At 37.7% G+C, this 18,259-nt stretch overlaps 2 protein-coding genes across 2 annotated transcripts; both read right to left on the bottom strand.

The window, feature by feature from the left end:
- Window positions 1–341: 341 nt before the first annotated feature.
- fam219b (family with sequence similarity 219 member B) lies at window positions 342–7,631 on the bottom strand. Its single transcript, XM_054614680.1, has 6 exons — window positions 7,386–7,631; window positions 6,452–6,560; window positions 5,237–5,330; window positions 5,071–5,148; window positions 3,984–4,035; window positions 342–2,896 (listed from the first exon to the last, which is right to left on the bottom strand). The coding sequence occupies exons 1-6, from the start codon at window positions 7,458–7,460 to the stop codon at window positions 2,747–2,749; spliced, it is 558 nt and encodes a 185-aa protein (XP_054470655.1). The 5' UTR covers window positions 7,461–7,631; the 3' UTR covers window positions 342–2,746.
- Window positions 7,632–8,686: 1,055 nt separating this feature from the next.
- LOC129104910 (cytochrome c oxidase subunit 5A, mitochondrial-like) lies at window positions 8,687–14,295 on the bottom strand. The gene is made up of 5 exons (XM_054615778.1): window positions 14,130–14,295; window positions 11,043–11,159; window positions 10,606–10,727; window positions 8,984–9,106; window positions 8,687–8,815 (listed from the first exon to the last, which is right to left on the bottom strand). The coding sequence occupies exons 1-4, from the start codon at window positions 14,200–14,202 to the stop codon at window positions 8,993–8,995; spliced, it is 426 nt and encodes a 141-aa protein (XP_054471753.1). The 5' UTR covers window positions 14,203–14,295; the 3' UTR covers window positions 8,687–8,815; window positions 8,984–8,992.
- Between the last annotated feature and the right edge of the window lie 3,964 nt (window positions 14,296–18,259).

The raw sequence follows: 18,259 nt of genomic DNA, 5'->3' as shown, positions 1-18,259 counted from the left end.
ATGTTTAAATGAAATAAAACTAAAAAAGAATAATTGTATGGGGCCTAACAGTGAAGTGCAGCAGGTAAATGATGATATGTAATATACTACTGATTGTAAGTCTGCTAAATGACTGTAATGTAATGTAATGTAAAAAAAGGATTATCTTATCTTATCTCTTATCTTATTGCATTGAGAAAGCAGAATGGCTCCATGCTGCCCCCTTGTGGAAACAACGACCATACATATAACTAATTAAGATCCAAGAATCAAAAAAGCTTCATTGATATATTAACTCTTATAATAATTAATAATTATAATCAGAGTTATACACACGGAAGTATAGATAATAGTTTTATTTTGATAATGTAAACCAATAAACAGTACAATCAAATAAAAATAAAAAGGTTAGTGTTAACCATCGTAAAATAACTGAGTTATTGCATTAAGCACTCAATAACACGACATTGTCACAATGCTGTATAACAAGCAGATTGTCCAAATAATTGCATAGTACAGGTGAGTCAAGTGTACTTGCTACTGACCACTGGTGTTAAGTGCAATATTTGTGTACAGAGAAACATGGTGCAGATCCAGGGCCAGGGGTCGCTACACTTTAAATACAGCGGTCGCATTTAAAGCATTTACCTCACACTTGTATCAAGTGAGTCACACTTAGTGTAATAGCAGAATCCACTTTTATTTCTATATCACCCGCATTAGAACAATGGAGGAATGGAGAGAGGAAAAACACTCATGATGATAATGTAACATTTTTCAACAACAAAGTCTTTCACATAATTTGTGAACTAATTCGGACTCTTGGAAGGACAAATCGAGTTTCCTACTTTTTTCCAAACACAAAATATCATACTCCTTTCTGTCATTGTAATTCTTTATGGCGGTCAAGTGGTCTGCTATAGCGTTCATTTATATGACTGAGAGTTACGTGTGGCCTGCAGGTATGTGAAACAGCAGCCACCCATTTATCCTGACTTTATCCTCTATGCACTAAAACAGTTGTGCAATCTTTAAACTTAGTGTTTATTTTACAAATTTGCGTAAAAGGCAAATAACTTTCTAGTCTCACAGTCATACACACAGGGTAAAATTGATCAGTCACTTGCTCTGATATTGATTTTTTTTTTTGTTAATGAATAAAAAATAAAGTATGACCCAGACTGCAACAAGATTGAACACATACAATTTTTGTGTGAAAAGAAAAAGTACTGCCATTTTCAGCACATCTGTGTATATTGTGTAGAAGATGGTAACAGACACCACAACAAAAAAAACAGGAAATAATACAAACACCAACTGATGTAAATATGGGTAGCAAAAAACAAGTGTAGACAAATACCTTAATCCTTATGCAAATGTGGTTTACTGGTTTGGAGCTGTAACTACATCTAGTGTCTCAAATGAGTATACTTATAAATAAATAAATAAAGTATTGTAATTCAAATCTGCCCTCCACACACTCTTGATGCAGTTAAGATGACCGACAATATAATCAATAAAATCTATTTTTTCAAATTCTTACCATCCAACCGAAATAGTTTTTTCTAAAAAAAAGGGGAAATTTAAATTAGAAACATATTAGATATCGAACCAAATACACAAATGTCTTAAGATGACAAGATCACTTTTATGAGGATTTTAAATATATTTTGCTTTTGACTCTTTTTTGTAACAGCTTTTTTCCTTAACAAGTTTCTGGAGTTAAATTTATTTATACAATACAGAGATTGTAAATTAAATTGGTTCCTCTGTCAAAGCACGTAAGTAACTCAATTGCTTACACGTCTGTGCCTTACACAGCAGTGTAACGTTTGGTACTCTTAGAAAAGGTGGATCACTTTGAAGGACAACTCTCTTCTTGGTATGTAGCCGTCTGACAGCTTGTAAAGACCAATAAACTCTTTGTCTTCTCAGTCACAGATAAAAACAATATGGGAGGAGCAGAAGATAATCCTGGGCCAGGCTTCTCTCCAACACTTCATTTCAGGTTTTTGGAGATAGCAATTTTAGCTGAAAAAAATAATAACTACACGTGTGCTTTGAAAAAATTAAGTGGTTTCACTCAATTATCTCAAGTTCTATTTCAATGTAGTGCTCTGCTTTATATTTTAAAAAAACATATCATTTAGTTGTTCTTTTCATTAGACTAGATGTCATCGGAATTTTTGAAGACAGAAACATTAAAGAAAAACAGATTAACATCCAGTTAATGCAACAATAGTCAGGGAAGTTAATGATAATGTGAGGTGCCTTCATATAGCAGTTAGTTAACAACTGGAAAATATAAATGTTGCCAATGGTTGAGTGTTAAAGCACAACATGTAAGCATGTAATGCTTTAGGTGGCTGCAGACCTGTTTGCCGTAGCGGGAAAAGACAGTAACTATCTCCCCATTGGTTCAATGAGGACCTATCCCATCATGTGCACAACCACTGCCTTTGGTGCATGGGCATAATTAGCATTTCATGAAGATCAAAACAAACAAAAAAATAGGTCAAGCTTTGGGGTCACAGTGAATAAGGCTTGTTCTTGTGTCCGTCCGCGTTTTTTTCACGTGGGTTGAGCGTTCTCGGTGCACGTGGTCCTGCATGAACGGGGGGTTTGGCTTTACAGCTGAAAGTCCTCAGGCAGCACAGCGGCGGAGCTGGGTTAGAGAGAAAGAGAGGGCCTCAGGCACCGGTGACTAAAGTCCAGGACAGGAACTGGTGCCTAACCTTTATAAAGGTCGGAGTCACGGCGCCGGGCGTCACTGCATGGAGCAGGACGGGCCCTCGGAGCAGCAGCACACGGAGGAGCCCATGGCTTTGGGCGGAATCAGGTCCAGGTCCTCGTCGTCGGGGATCTCGTCCAGGCGGTAGCCGTCCTGGAGAAGCTGCTTGCTTAAATCAGGATGGACCTGGAGAGCGAAGACATGCCATCACTATAAGGCGCACACACATCAGAGTAAGATGGCTAAACCTGGTACGCATCTCACTCAGGTTAATCTGTGTATATTAGGACCTTTTCATACCCCATGATTACTTGTGCCTGTTGCTATGACCCAAAGTTAATACATGTTATTAATGCTTTAGCTACCTCTTCCATGTGCAACTTAGAAAAATCAGGTGGGGGGGTTACAGCTTACAAACGTAGTTCTGACCGCCGGTGTCGTCGGCGTAGCGTAGCACCCACCCTCTGGTTCCCCTCCAAAGTTAACACTGTTAGCGCTCTCAGCACAGTTAGCACCGTTTCCTGCAAGCCGCTGGCTCAGCAGTCGCCATTTTAAGAGCTAGCAATGATACATTATTGAATACGGTATTAAGAACCTTTAAATGAGGCAGAGTTACTTGAGTAGCTAGGCAAAGAAAAATTGTATCTATAAATGGATTATCCAGGCCAAGAAAAATATCGATCTTATTTAATTGAGTTAAGTTTCCAGGGATGCCAACAGTCCTCTGTTAATGTTAACTGTAAGAAAAGTATTTTTAACTGGTAGGAAACACCCTTTTTAAAAAATATATATTTACTTAAAATGTTTTTAAAAAAACTCAGTCCCCTTCAAATACAAATATTCATGCCCTACCAATGAACCAACTATAACTTTGAATTTAAATGTACTTTTTGAAGTTATCATGGCTATGAGGAAATGTCTAGTCACTCAACAGCAATGCTACTAAACAAGTAAGACTGAGCTCCACTAAAAAGGCAGCGGGAAACAACCATAGCTACATATCTGAGGTCAAGAAACAGTCAGAGGCTCAGTGTGTGTGTGTGTGTGACGGAATAGTAGGGTCAAAAATGAAACGCATCCTTTGTTCTCAGTATATACTGTTCCTAAAATATGTCTGAAAGCAAGCAAACAAAGACAAGATCTGGCCCCAATTCTAAATGTTTACTTCTAGCCCTTTTATATGAGTTGTTTTATAGACTGAGATCACTTCGAGACAAACCTGTTCCTTTTAACCCCTTATATATTATTATTAGGTCCCGAGGGGTAAACTCACCTCAGCGGAAGAGTATCCTGAGGAATACTGCTCAAAATCGATCTCTTCATCGCTGTAAGGACAAGTACAACAGGTTCTGTCATTCTGATGTTAACAATTGTGTGTGTGTGTGTGTGTGTGTGTGTGTGTGTGTGTGTGTGTGTGTGTGTGTGTGTGTGTGTGTGTGTGTGTGTGTCAACTGGAAATTTATTCAGGGACATTAGAGCTTGGAATATGCCAAAAATGCTAACTGGAACTGGTACACGCCCAGGTGACATGGTTTTACTAAGAAGTGGTAACAGTAGATCAGGAAGTATTTAAGTATATAAGTTTACTGCATATAGAAGGCATTTAACAACGATATCACCTGTTTAAAGAGGCGTAGTCCCGCCCCTTCTGGTGGCCCACCATGAGACCTTGTTTCAGAAAAAATATATACCGCAGTCTACTGTAAGAGCGAAAATATTTTTTGAGCCTGCTTGAATTGCGCCATGAATTACACTTTTATCAATTAAAAAGATTATTTTGCATGTGAACAAATTCGCATTTTGTCATAAAACTGTTGAAGTATGAGAGTGTAAAAATACGTAGTTAGAAAGACTACACACCAGGCGGCAACCTCTGGTTCTGCCGAGTGAAGCTGATGCGTAAGTGTCCTAAAACTTGCATTCTCTCTATTTACCAGCAGGGGGCGACTCTTCTGGTTGCAAAAAGAAGTCAGATTGTATGGAAGTCTATGAGAAAATGACCCTACATCTCACTTGATTTATTCCATTGATACAACATTGTAAACATGAGTTTTTTGTCTTGATCTCTAATTTCAAGTGTTTTTCAATACAGCATGATACTCATTTAGTAAATGATGGACCAATTAGAGTAAAACTGACATAAAGTGGTGTATGCTTTAGGGCGGGCTTACTGTGATTGACAGATCGCTGCTGCTACCGGAGCCGTATACAGCATCTCTACGTCACTCCTCCGCATTCATGGCAAAATTCAAGCGGGATTAAAAAAATGATATATATTGTCTCTTGACGTTGACTTCCGTAGACCTCATGGTGGACACCAGAACGGACGGACCCCACCTCTATACTTGGTGTAACCTTACCTGTCTGAGTCCACTGCAACCAAAGGGTCCTCAGCGTGCTGACTCAAAGCAGCGTAGCCCTTGTTATACTTCACCGTCCTAAAAGGAGAACAGGAAACTGTAATAACAATCATGGGAAACAAACCCAAGCTTTAAGCTCACATTGCTTCCTCTTTCTTCCTCGTACCTCTTGGCTCCTTGCCTGGGCTGATGAATCACTGGAGGTCCCGGTGAGAGGGCTTTCTTCTTCAGGGCCTTCCTTGCCATCTCCCTGTGTTTCTCTGAAAAGAATAACAAACATTTTTGGTGCCAACTAGGACTGACTGGATGACAGTCAATGCAAAAGGTCACATATGAGGATTATTAAGCTGATAACACCATATCTTGAAGAAATATTCTTGCTGAAGTGTAGGACTTGAGCTTCATGAAACTTCCCTCACACCTCTTCAGCAAGTGTAAGGTCTTTGACAACGACTGACATCCCTGTTATTTTTATCCATTTTTAGGTGTTGTGGTGTGAGGACATTTCAATCAAGAGTGTTTTCTGCAAAACTGGTGAAATGCAGAATTATATCATTAAAATCACATTTTCTTCTTTCCAATGAACCAAACTTTGCTTTTTTAAAAAAATATAAATCATTATGTAATGCACATTAAAGTGCATGTGTTTAAGATGAATTAAGATGCCAAAAGTCAATGATGTTTCAGGATACCACCAGATAAACTCAGTTCCACCACTTATTTAATTTTCTCCTACTTGATGAAGAAGAAGTTGTGAACATATTTAAAAAAGAAACTAAAGAATCTGTGGAATATGTCATGTGTCTTTTACAATGCGTCCCTGCAATCTCACATGACAAGAGTCACACTGTCGACACTTTACCGTGCATAAAACCCAACATCACCTCTTATCTGAGTGGAAATCCTCCTTGTCCATGACATTTGCGATGCTTTACTAAGGAATCTGTAGCTACACAAGTTCTTTCTTTTTTCGTATATGCTAAATAAGTATCAGAATTACAATCAACAGTCAGTAAGCAGTACAAAGTGCAGAAATGTTTGTTGCAGAGACCTTGACAAGTTGAAGTTAAGCAGAGCATAACATAAAGATATCAAGACCTTAGCCGTGATGAATGTAGGGAGTGAACAACTTTATGAAAAGTTGACTCAATGGACCGCTTTCTATACACAGTCTGAGTGAAACCGTGGGAGACTTTGCTCATCTGCGTCACATGACTCGGACTCTCAAGACCTGACAACTGCACACTCAGCAGTCTTTGGCTGTCTTATTTTGTGCTTCGTTCAACAGTGTGAACCACAGCTGAACAATAGCGAAAAGACTCCTGATCTACAGACGAGCATAATAATGGCACTGGTCATGATGAGTCAGGAAAATGCTTACGTAGTTTGAGGTGGATTGCTGGAACTCTGGACATGATGTAAGGTCCTCTTTTCTCCAGCGGCCTGATCGCTCCATCAGCGGTCTTAGGTCTTGTGCCATTACTGGGCCCCTGGGAAAGGAGAAATGAAGGATAATCTGTATTTCACATTCATGTTTGTTACCAAGTAATTGATAAGACTTCAATCGCCCCAAGTTCTCCCACACAACTTCCTTCTCCGTTCTCTACACTGGCTCCCTGTAAGAGCTCGCATCCAGTTTAAGACTCTGGTGCTAGCCTACAGGGCAGTGAAAGGAACAGCTCCATTGTATTCATATTAGTCTGTTGCACTTATTGTATTCGTATTAGTTTGTTTCTGCACTTATTGTATTCGTATTAGTTTGTTGTACTTTTGCTCTGGTTTCTGCTCTTAGATGCTTGTTTAAGAAAGGAGATGCACTTATGACTTCTGGTGACTAGTAGTTCTCTTGAATACCTATGTTGAATACACTTATTGTAAGTCGCTTTGGATAAAAGCATCTGCTAAATGACTGTAATGTAATGTAATGTAATGTAGTGTAATGTAATAATAAGAACTAAATGGCATCACGTGACAGTTTAAAGAAAAGACTATAAAGTTTTCAACTCCAATGTGATTCAAAAACAACAATAAGAACAAAACAATGAAACTAGTTTATTCATGTTGCCAACCTGATCATATTTTAGATTCAAAACATTTTTTTCCCAGAAGTCCATTCGGTGTAGAAGAAGATATGATCAATGTCACGTGTGCATCAGATCATCGATCACGTCACCTGGTGTCTTTTACAGACGAACTTGTACAAAACCCAACGACAGAGAGTAAGCATGTTTTCTCATCTGAATAGCTGTCAGAGGGCTGATGCTAAGCTAGCCAGCTAGCCACCATTAGCATATTAGCACATTAGCTGACATTACCGACAGGACTTGTGGCTCCGGGTGCGCTTCGAGCAGGTTGTCCCTCTCCGGCTCCTCTAGGATGTCGTTCATCATGTTGTCGTGAGTTGTCACGGTCGACACAGCAGCAGAGCCATGATGACACGCGTCCCCACCGGCGGGGACTTGGTTGTTTTCCTCCAGCAGCAGAGGAGTCGCTCGTTAGCCGGCTGTGCTACCTGCGCTCTCTGTGGCCGCACAACACTTCCGGTCAGGACTTCAGAATAAAAGCCGACTCGTCCCTGTAAACATGTTGTGTTGTGCAAGAAGATGATTCAACCGTGGTGGTGTTTGTGGTTTATTGTCACTAATCTAAATATCATCTCTTGTTTACATTGTTTTTAACATGTTAAGAGCCTTTTTAAAGCACTACAAAAAATAAAATATATTATTATTATTATTATTAGTAATTTTATTAAACCTTTGACCTAAAACTGAATGCCTGTCACGCTAATTTTTCATTTCAAAAGAATGTCAGACCTCAATGTTCCCGTTTACCACAGATTCATTGCATTTCCAAAATGTACCAATGGTGCAACAGCTATAGTATATTGCTATAATTATTTATAATACTGAATGGCATAAAACATGCTGTTGTTATCCGACTTTTGCCATTGTAGTGAACAACCAAGGAGACAGATTTACAGCCTCCTGTTGCCATCTGGTTGTTGAGAAAAAACCTCGTCTGTCTCCCTGAGAAAGTTACATCATGTTCTGCTTTGTGAGGCTTAATATAGAAAATATAACACTAATTAGGAAAAGTATTTTTTGTGGTTAAAGCATTGTCTTCATATAGCTCAAATTTCCACTTCTGCTGTTGGAGTGGGGACATTATGTGATTCACATAAACACAAAAAGGAAATGTAGTTATTAAGATAAAAGGGGTTAAATTGTGGATAATGTAAATACTGACCAAAATCTGCAGGTCTTAGTAGTTTGAGCATTAATTAGAGCACGAAATGGGGATAAAAAAAATTGTGGTTTTATAGTCCTTAACCCTCCTGCAGTTGCATAATAGTCCTTTTTCACAACAGACGTTTCTTCCCGTCCTAGCAAAGGTGGGACTAAAAATATTGACGACCCCAATCCATATAAATAGCCCAGTAAGCTATGCCAGTGAAGAAGCAATCATGTTAGCAGGGAGCTCCTAAATGGAATGCAGCCAACATGAAATTATTTACTTAATATTTAACTTTAATTACACCTGTGCTTTTCCTGATACGATGAGTCAAAAAAATTAAATAACAAATATTCAACGATTTTTCCAGAAAATAAAACACACATTCTAAATTATTGGTTTTCTTTATTAGGTCCACCATTTTCTAGACAACAGGGCATGGATTTAATCAACAATATAGACATATTTGACAGGAGAGAATCAGGAGAGCTCATCTCTTTATACATCAAATGACCTGAGGAAAGAGGAACACAAGATATTGTCAGCTGCAAGCACACATATATATATTATATGCAACATAATTCATAGTCTGTTGTACATTTATAGTGTAGGACCACAAACACATACAGACAGCACACATTGCCTTCTGAATTAAACATGTAGTAGTATAGTGCAGTCTCACCTCGACAGTCTATAACTTGTCAATGCCCAGCTCTTCTGGTGTTGAGATGCCCAGTTCTGACAGGGTTGGCTTCAGCTCTTGCATCAGGTAGGGATAGATGTCTTTGTGGGGGCCGGCTTTGTCCTGCAAAACACAAATAACAACAAATGTAGAGAATTCTGTCACAGGCAATTGTAACCCAGGGAAGTTTAGCTCTTTAAATTTTTTTTTCCTGGTTTAAGATTTGCTTAATAAAATAACATTAAGCAGTAAAGTGTCCAGCCAATCCCTGACAGCCGTTGTGTAATAAATATCCGGGTCATGTCGAGTAACTTCCTGTTTTCATTGCATTCTGACGGACGGCAAGGCTGAAGCTCTTCATGTTACACGTGTGTGATCCTCTGCAGGCAGCGGTGAGTTGATGTACTGTAAGTCTGTAGCGATTAGCGTTAGCGTAACGGTTGTAATACAAAACTCCCATAGGGAAAACGATGATTTGAGACCAATGAAAGTTAATCATTCATTTGTGTGGTTTATGTATCAGCCGGGTTTTTAATTTTAGCCCTGTGAGTATTTCGGGTTGTTTTCCTTTTTGTTTGAGGAATTGATGTGTTAATTGCTGTTGACTTTAATGCAGTTAATACTTTCTTTGTTAAATATTGATTTCTAATGTGATTTAATTTATTGTTGTACTGCATTTATGATGTTGTACAACATAAGAAAAGTATTTCATTACCATATCTTTAAGTTGATGATAAATTAATTGTGCCTTGTGACCTTTTGTAGGTCAGGTTTTTGTGTCTACCATCTTCGGTGGGTTTCGAATCATCCAGACAAAGTGTTTGATGGCGAGCTACCCAATGAATTTGGAAGAAACAATTCCCCTCTCCTTCCCACGAGTAGTGTGATAGGAAATGAACTGATCACTGGAATGAGCTGAATCCTTTATTTATTCACCCTGCTGACGTCCAAGAGCCCCATTATATTCTATATTCTAAAGACAAATGTATGTATGAATTAATGTTGTTTTGATGAAATATCAAATACAAATGCTTGGTTAAAACTTAATTTTTGTTTCTCAGTGGTTTTTTTCATACACATTGGGCTCCCTAGACGAACCTAGTGCAAACTCCTAGATGACTGGTCCATAACTTCTCTTTCTTTAAAACCTTAAAACATAACTTGTACTCGTTGCACAATACCTGCAAACCTGGCAGCAAGAAGCAATAGTTAGTCTCAAACGATAAAATGTTGTGATTCATTTGCTATTAGGAGTGTCGCATTATACGTTTGTGTGTGTGTGTATATATAGCTTTCATTGTATATATTTTTTAAACAAATATATTATATAATTTTGATCCTACTAATTGGGTTTTGGGTTTTATTTGTGTCTTATTTCTGCTGAAACTGTTAGGTCTATTTCTTAACTAACATGTGAAAATATGAACTCCCAATGTGGAAAAGTTTAATGTGTCCCTGTGCTGGTAAGGTGATTCTCATTCAAGCTGAATGAATCAAACTTTGTTTCAGAGTTGAAATCTTACTCCTGACAGACCAGGAGTAAGATTTCAACACTGAAACAAAGTTAAGAGAAAATGTTTGTGGTAAATCCTAAAAGAACCCTTTAAGGGACGGTCCCTCACCTTCATGGCCTCAAGGATGCGGATGGCGCTGGCCAGGTCATCCAGTCTCCGGCAAGCCCGTAGTGCCGAATCCAGGATCTTTGCCTCAGGTACCAGGTCATACCCAATCAGGGTGTTCATTCCTTTAATTAATGAAAAAAAGCCACATTACTTTGAAGCATCAGCAATAATAGGAAATCAAATGCCAACAATTAAAGAGAGTGAAAAAAACAATATCTGATGAACCATTAACCCATACAATATTCCCATTTTGCTATTGGGGGTTACAGGGGTCCATGCCAAATTTACTTCACATGGTTGCGATATTAACAGAACTTTTTTTTTTTTTTTCTTTTTCAAATGAGTCCAGCTAGAACCTCGACAATGACAAAACTAGGAACAACAGCCTGAAGACAAATTATCCAAAAAAAGGAAGCACAAATTGTCGACAAAGTCACCTTTCCTCAGCTCCCAGGCATCAATGTCGGGCTTGCTGAAGTAAGTGACCCAACGGGCATCAAACTCCTCGTCTGACTCCACCTTGCCATGGGAGTAACATCTGGAGGCCAATGGAGCTGGAAAACACGACGCAGAGCGTTGAGATTCAAATGTTTTTGAATACTAGTGACAATACAGAAGTTTCAAGAACCTACAACAAATACTTATAATGTTTAAATATACAAATGTCTTTTTTTTCTTAAGGATCCAAACAAGCAGCAATACATGAATTGTGCATGTCTAGAATTGGCCAGTTTTTATTGAAATGAGTAAATACATTATCAAACAAGCATACAATATTAGTAACTTGGCCAGGCACTTTAATACTTGACTTTTTCCAATTTCTGGCACTTCAGTCAGCGATAATAACATATCAAAACTTTTTATAGTTATGTTATAAGCCTTGACTTATCATAAGTCACATGAAATTAAAAGAGTCTAGCTGGCAAAACAGAACATCCAATGTATGTATTCAAAAAGCGTTTAAGTCACATAATGGTTGATGTTTTCATATGACTGTCAGCGAGCAAGGCAACTTTTAACAGAGACAATTTGCCATGGGTGACTTGTTTTAGGAGTAAAATGGCCCCTTATGTAAAACATCTAACAGCTGTTCTTAACCCTTATTCAGACTTACAGCACCATCATGACACTTTTAAAACTGAAGTGCACACTGTTACATTATTCTTGTAAAGCTCTATCACAAACTCAAATAAAAGCAGGTTGCATTAAAAAAACAAAATCAGCTACATTGCATAAATCAGTTTGTCTGATGCTGTGGGCCTAAGAAGCTAATTTTAAACTTGTACTTGATACAGGTCTATACACGTGTCTTAGTAGAGCAGGTTGGTTTCAGTTCTATTAAAGACACTCAGTGATAAGTCACGTGACTTCTAGAATACATCCGGGTGAAACAGCTTGAACTTCAAAAACAACAACCACCCCAAAAATACGTAAATGCGTGAAGCAGTAAACCTACAATTTTGATAATCCACAATTTATTTGGCACAATTTTGTAATGCCACGCTTTCCCAACACACAACTTGGGACTGACATAATTCAGACTCCATGATTTCTGTTCATTCCTATCTCATTTCCTCAAAACATCATATTGACACTATAACAGTTTGTAATTCGACCCAAAGTTATACAATAAACATAGATACATGCAATTTCTTGGAACTAACCAAAGTGGATTGCACCTTGTCAGCTTTACTGCCATCCCAGTAGACCACAACACAAAACACTAATACATCTAATAAATCTGTGCAATACTATAACTATAATTATTATGTATGTCTGTATTTAAAAGATTTTTTTTTAGTTATTGTGGATTTTTTATTTTTCTTACTTACTTACTTATTTTAAATACTTGTTTGTTTTTTCTACTAATTATCTTGTTTGCACTATATCTATGCTGCTGTAATCCTCTAAATTTCCCCGAAAAGATAATCCTTTATTAGTCCAGCAGACTAATAAAGGATTATCTTATTTTATCTTAGTCTGAACAGTCACCCCAATACAGTAAGAGCTCTCAGTTCAAAACAGAGATCATGTGGGAGAACATCAGCATCAAACCAGGTCACACAATAAGGCCCTTAAGACTTCCATAGTCAACTGTAAGTACATTTAGTTACAGTACCAGTCAAAAGTTTGGACACACCTTCTCATTCAACTACTTTGAAGAATGTAAAATATAAAACATATTCTGGTTTGTTGAGCATTTGTTTGTTTACCACATAATTCCATATGTGTTCCTTCATAGTTTGGATGTCTTCATTATTAATCTATAATGTAGAAAAATAAAAATAAAAATAAAGAAAAACTATTGAATGAGAAGGTGTGTCCAAACTTTTGACTGGTACTGTATGTAAAAGTATAAAGAAGCATAAAATGTAAATACTCAAGTAAGTCCAAGTACTTCAAACGTGTAGGCCAAGTAAACTAAACTTAGTTTCTACCACTAGATGTACCTAATAAACTTGGACACTGAGTGTTGTTTTATGTGCGCTTCTAATACTGTAGTTCCTCGGTGAAAAGAAGATTCATAGTGATACTTTGCTGAATAAGAAATATGCTAATCAAAATACAGTACCAGTCAAAAGTTTGGACACACCTTCTCATTCAACTACTCTGAAGCATCTAAAATATAAAACATATTCTGGTTTGTTGAGCATTTGTTTGTTTACCACATAATTCCATATGTGTTCCTTCATAGTTTGGATGTCTTCAATATTAATCTACAATGTAGAAAAAAATAAAAATAAGAAAAACCATTGAAGGAGAAGGTGTGTCCAAGCTTTTGACTGGTACTATATATATATATATATATATATATATATATATTATAACTATATAATATGTCAATATTAATCTACAATGTAGAAAAAAATAAAAATAAAGAAAAACCATTGAATGAGAAGGTGTGTCCAGACTTTTGACTGGTACTGTGTATATATATATATATATATATATATATAGTATAACTATATAATATGTCAATATTAATCTACAATGTAGAAAAAAATAAAAAATAAAGAAAAACCATTGAATGAGAAGGTGTGTCCAGACTTTTGACTGGTACTGTATATATATATATATATATATAGTATAACTATATAATATGTCAATATTAATCTACAATGTAGAAAAAAATAAAAAAAAAATAAAGAAAAACCATTGAAGGAGAAGGTGTCCAGACTTTTGACTGGTCCTGTATGTGCATAACGATGATTCACGTTACAGCAGATGCGCGCACCCTGCGGGCAGTGACGCTCCTGAACTCACTGAGGAGGGTCATCACAAGGTCGTGACTTCTTCTGACAGTACTCATTTCCCGGTTCATTTAAAACATGATTTGTGAGGCTGGACTACAGGAGCATGTCCGGGTGAAGACCACAAGCTGAGCAGACCACGAACATAAGTCAATGTCACCCGGAGTTAGCTTTACACACTAATACAGTAGTATCTGAGCTAGGCGGCTAGGAGAGCGAGCCCATTGGACGCGTGTTTGATCCCACGGCACGGGTGAGAGCGGGCGGGCCTACCTGTGTAGCCGGGTCGTGACCGAGCCAGACCCCGGGCCCCTGTGGCTGCCAGGCGGAACGCGGCTCGGATCATGGTGCCGCTGTGGAAGCTGACCGTCCTCTGTGAGACTCGGCACGGACGGACAAACGCGAGGGACGGCGACGCGGGGTCATGTGACTGACGGAGAGAGCCGAACGCTCGGAGTCCTCAGCGCTGATTGGTCCGTTTCTTAATCACGTGGGTCCATGCGCTGTAGAGCGGTGGTTCTCGAATGGGGGGTAGTACTTGAGATTTAAAAATATATATATTTAAAATTAGCATCCATTCAAAAAATTCTTTAAAAATAGTTGTTTGATAAATATTCAATAAAATATATGTTCATAAACTGAATTCAATGCAATGTTCAGTGTTGACAGGTTAATAAGTCACTGATGGCACAGCGCTGTGAATTACATATTTGAGATTTAAAAATATATATATTTAAAATTAGCATCCATTCAAAAAATTCTTTAAAAATAGTTGTTTGATAAATATTCAATAAAATATAAGTGTAAGTTCATAAACTGAATAATAATAATAATAATAATAATAATAATAATAATTAAGCCTTTATTAGTCCCACAATGGGGAAATTATTTCTCTGCATTTAACCCATCCCGGAGGAGCAGTGGGCTGCAATGAAGCGCAACAATGCAATGTTCAGTGTTGACAGGTTAATAAGTCACTGATGGCACAGCGCTGTGAATTACATATTTGCATCAACCATATATTTGTATGCTGTGGTTAGGGGTTGAGAACCACTGCTGTAGAGTGCACCACTCACTGTAAGTGATGACCGTCGTTAGTGTTTTGGTTTTGACAGGATTAGTTCACTTTGGCATCCAGTGGGAATTAGACATAAATATTTAATCTAATCAGCCTTACATTGCTACAGGATACTTCCCAATGTGATTATTTATGAGAGCTCAACATAAAACTTTACATCAGCACTTATTGTATTCGTATTAGTTTGTTTCTGCACTTGTTGTATTCGTATTAGTTTGTTGCACTTATTGTATTCGTATTAGTTTGTTTCTGCACTTATTGTATTCGTATTAGTTTGTTTCTGTACTTTTGCTCTGGTTTCTGCTCTTAGATGCTTGTTTAAGAAAGGAGATGCACTTATGACTTCTGGTGACTAGTAGTTCTCTTGAATACCTATGTTGAATACACTTATTGTAAGTCGCATTGGATAAAAGCGTCTGCTAAATGACTGTAATGTAATGTAATGTAATGTAATGTAGTGTAGTGTAATGTAATGTAATGTCTATGTAGCACCCCATCACTATATATGATGGAGTGTTTGGGTTCGTGTTGATAAAAAGGTAACTACCAAACAGGTTTACCGGTTTATGTTAATATTTATTTACCCGAGTAAGGAACAAAAACTGAGCAACGGCCCTTCACAATTAAATAATTGACCACAGACAACCTTCGTTTAACATAAATAACAGTTTACTGTTTAAGTTTAAATTGTTCCAAATTATATTTACCCTTTCCGGGGATAATAACCAAAATAAAGAGTCATCCACATAGAAAACCCTGGCTCCAGTGGCGTCCTCTTCTTTTCTCCGTCACTGATAAAACTTTAACCCCCAATCCCTACAGGTGCACACTGATTGACCCACCTCTCAGCCTACTCTCTTCAATCACATTTCGCGTCCTTAAGGCACAATCACTGTGTTCTTCCGTTAACTTTAACCTAGTTAACCCCACCGTTTGTCTTCAGTATTGTTTGGATCTGTTAGTTTAAACTCTTATTCACATATTTATATTATAGTTTATTTATGACTAAATTATCTTCATTTATCAGTTAACTATTTTTATTAAACTAAATTACTTTCAGTTTTAAGTTGCCTTCCTGAGTTATTTTATTTAAACTTTGATAGGAACTTCTTTTAACTTTCACCAGGGCTACATCTATAAAAAGGTGTTTGAGACCTCCTGAGAGTAAATTGCATCCAGTGTGTGACAGGAAACATCCTGAGGACTGGACCTGACTATCAGCTCAAATGTTGGTTTGAGACCAAAATACCCTGGATCCTACACTTCCCATAATGCAACTTGATAGCATCTTTCATTAGACCCTCCATGACCAAAGGCAACCACATCTTTCAAATTCAACACGCCCACTTTGTAACGCAAAATGTTAGGTAAGGATGAGCTCACAGAGAGAGAGAGAAAACTAAACTTAAATAGCAAAATTGGTAGTGTGCCAATTTAACATCACTGTCCAGCCAAACAAGAAAAAAATCAATACGTAATTCCAGCAGAGGGAGCTCTTGGTTTTAACATCCACTGTGGAGCCCTAAGTGCTCAACAAAGCATGTTTGTGTTATTTATTGGTCCAGCAGCAAATCACTTCTATAATAAGGGCATGTGAAGAGCTGAAGAACTGATTCAATAACAAAACATTATGTTATCATTTTATAGTTAAGTAATGTTGTATTTAATGAACCACAAATAACTATACATGTAGATTGTTTTTATGTTGGTAACATTGATGAAGACATTCATCCATTTTATTTGTCTTTTATGTGTATGCGAACGCATCACATGCGTGCACATGGACCTAGTTGTGCATGTAACCAAGGTATAGCGGATTAGCCTATTGTGTATCTGCTGTAGATATGTCTGTGTGTGTGTGTGTGTGTGTGTGTGTGTGTGTGTGTGTGTCAGTGTCCTTAGTGACGTGGTAAACTCTAATCCGCTCTAAGCCCAGGGCACCACAGTGGATGTCCATTAGTGTAATGTGCTGCTGCACATCTTTCCTTCTCTATCTATCCTTGTCTCTTTCTCTTCTCTCCAGTGTCTGTCTTTTATTTTATTTTATTTTATTTTCGCAGCTACACTATCGTGCTTTAGATATATGTGTTGACGTTGCATATTTTAGCCATTTAGCTCCAGTTTTAGAGCAATTTACAACTAGTTAGGATAAGCTCTCTGACCTCTCACCTCCCTGCGGAAGGGCTCAGGTTAAAGCACCTTTTTTCTCAATTGGATGACCATAAATATAACATTTTGTCACAAGTGTGTTACATTGTGGGTCGTAAAATATGACACAGCAATAGAACCTACAAAGACGTCTTGATAGGGGGAATAAATCTACTGTGCTCTATTTCTTTCATTATATAAAGCTGGGTCATGTGACATGTGCGGAGGGTCAAGATTGAAGTCACTTCACAACCGTCAAACCCGTCCGTGTCAGAGAAGGAAATGACTGCGTTGACACCGCAGAGAAATCAATTTCCCTGAAATGAGAAAATTCAACTTAACTTGATGTGAGAGGGAGGAGTGTGATATTTGAGTAAAACCTCTGCCTTTTTATTGTCATTATTATTATTCATTTCTTTGTCTGGGAATATTTTATTCATATTATAATTTATTTTTATTAAAAAGCACTGCCTCATGTTCCGAGAGGAACACTCTTGTGTTATGAGGGATTTGAAGCTACATCTGTCATACAAACTGTCACAAATGTGTCGAACCTCAGGGTGTTTACTTGGAGCACGAACACAACAGGAAGGAAGCTCAGTTTGGTTCTACAGTTACGATGGTTTTAATGGCATTTTCCAAGGTTTTATTTTACAATGATGGTCACAGTCCATAAAGGTTAAAGAGACATGAAACGAAAAGAGTGACACTACTGCAGATAAATATGGGCCTCTCTTCCGTGTGGCCTACATATGTAGCATGCGGTTGCCATGTCAGGATATTTCTGTCTGAATAAATGAATAATTCAGTGTCTTCTAGCAGCGGTTGGACATGCATAACACACTTAATGCACTGCTTGATACTGCTGGGGTTAAGCCATGGGTAAAGCAGTCTGGCCTGGGATGTGAAGAGGTTGTGACCTCTCCTGTAAACTTTGCCTAGCAGTTTAAGTGCTTGCTATTGAACCTTTTGACCTTTAGCAAAGCTCCACCTGATTTTATCATCCATCACAATGTTACCTATTATGGGTAATGCCCAATATTTTTCTGATGGTGAAAAAAAGAGTCCCATCGACAGTGCAGTTCAGACCACAGTCGAATGCAAACTATTCGCTTATGCGCTGAGCCTTATGATAGAGATTTTATGGATTACAACAAATCAATTCAATGTTCAACCC

The sequence above is a fragment of the Anoplopoma fimbria genome, chromosome 2 (genome assembly GCF_027596085.1).
Source record: "Anoplopoma fimbria isolate UVic2021 breed Golden Eagle Sablefish chromosome 2, Afim_UVic_2022, whole genome shotgun sequence".
Lineage (NCBI taxonomy): Eukaryota > Metazoa > Chordata > Actinopteri > Perciformes > Anoplopomatidae > Anoplopoma > Anoplopoma fimbria.
The sequence above is the reverse complement of the archived record's forward strand: the minus strand, read 5'-3'. Positions and strand labels throughout refer to the sequence as shown.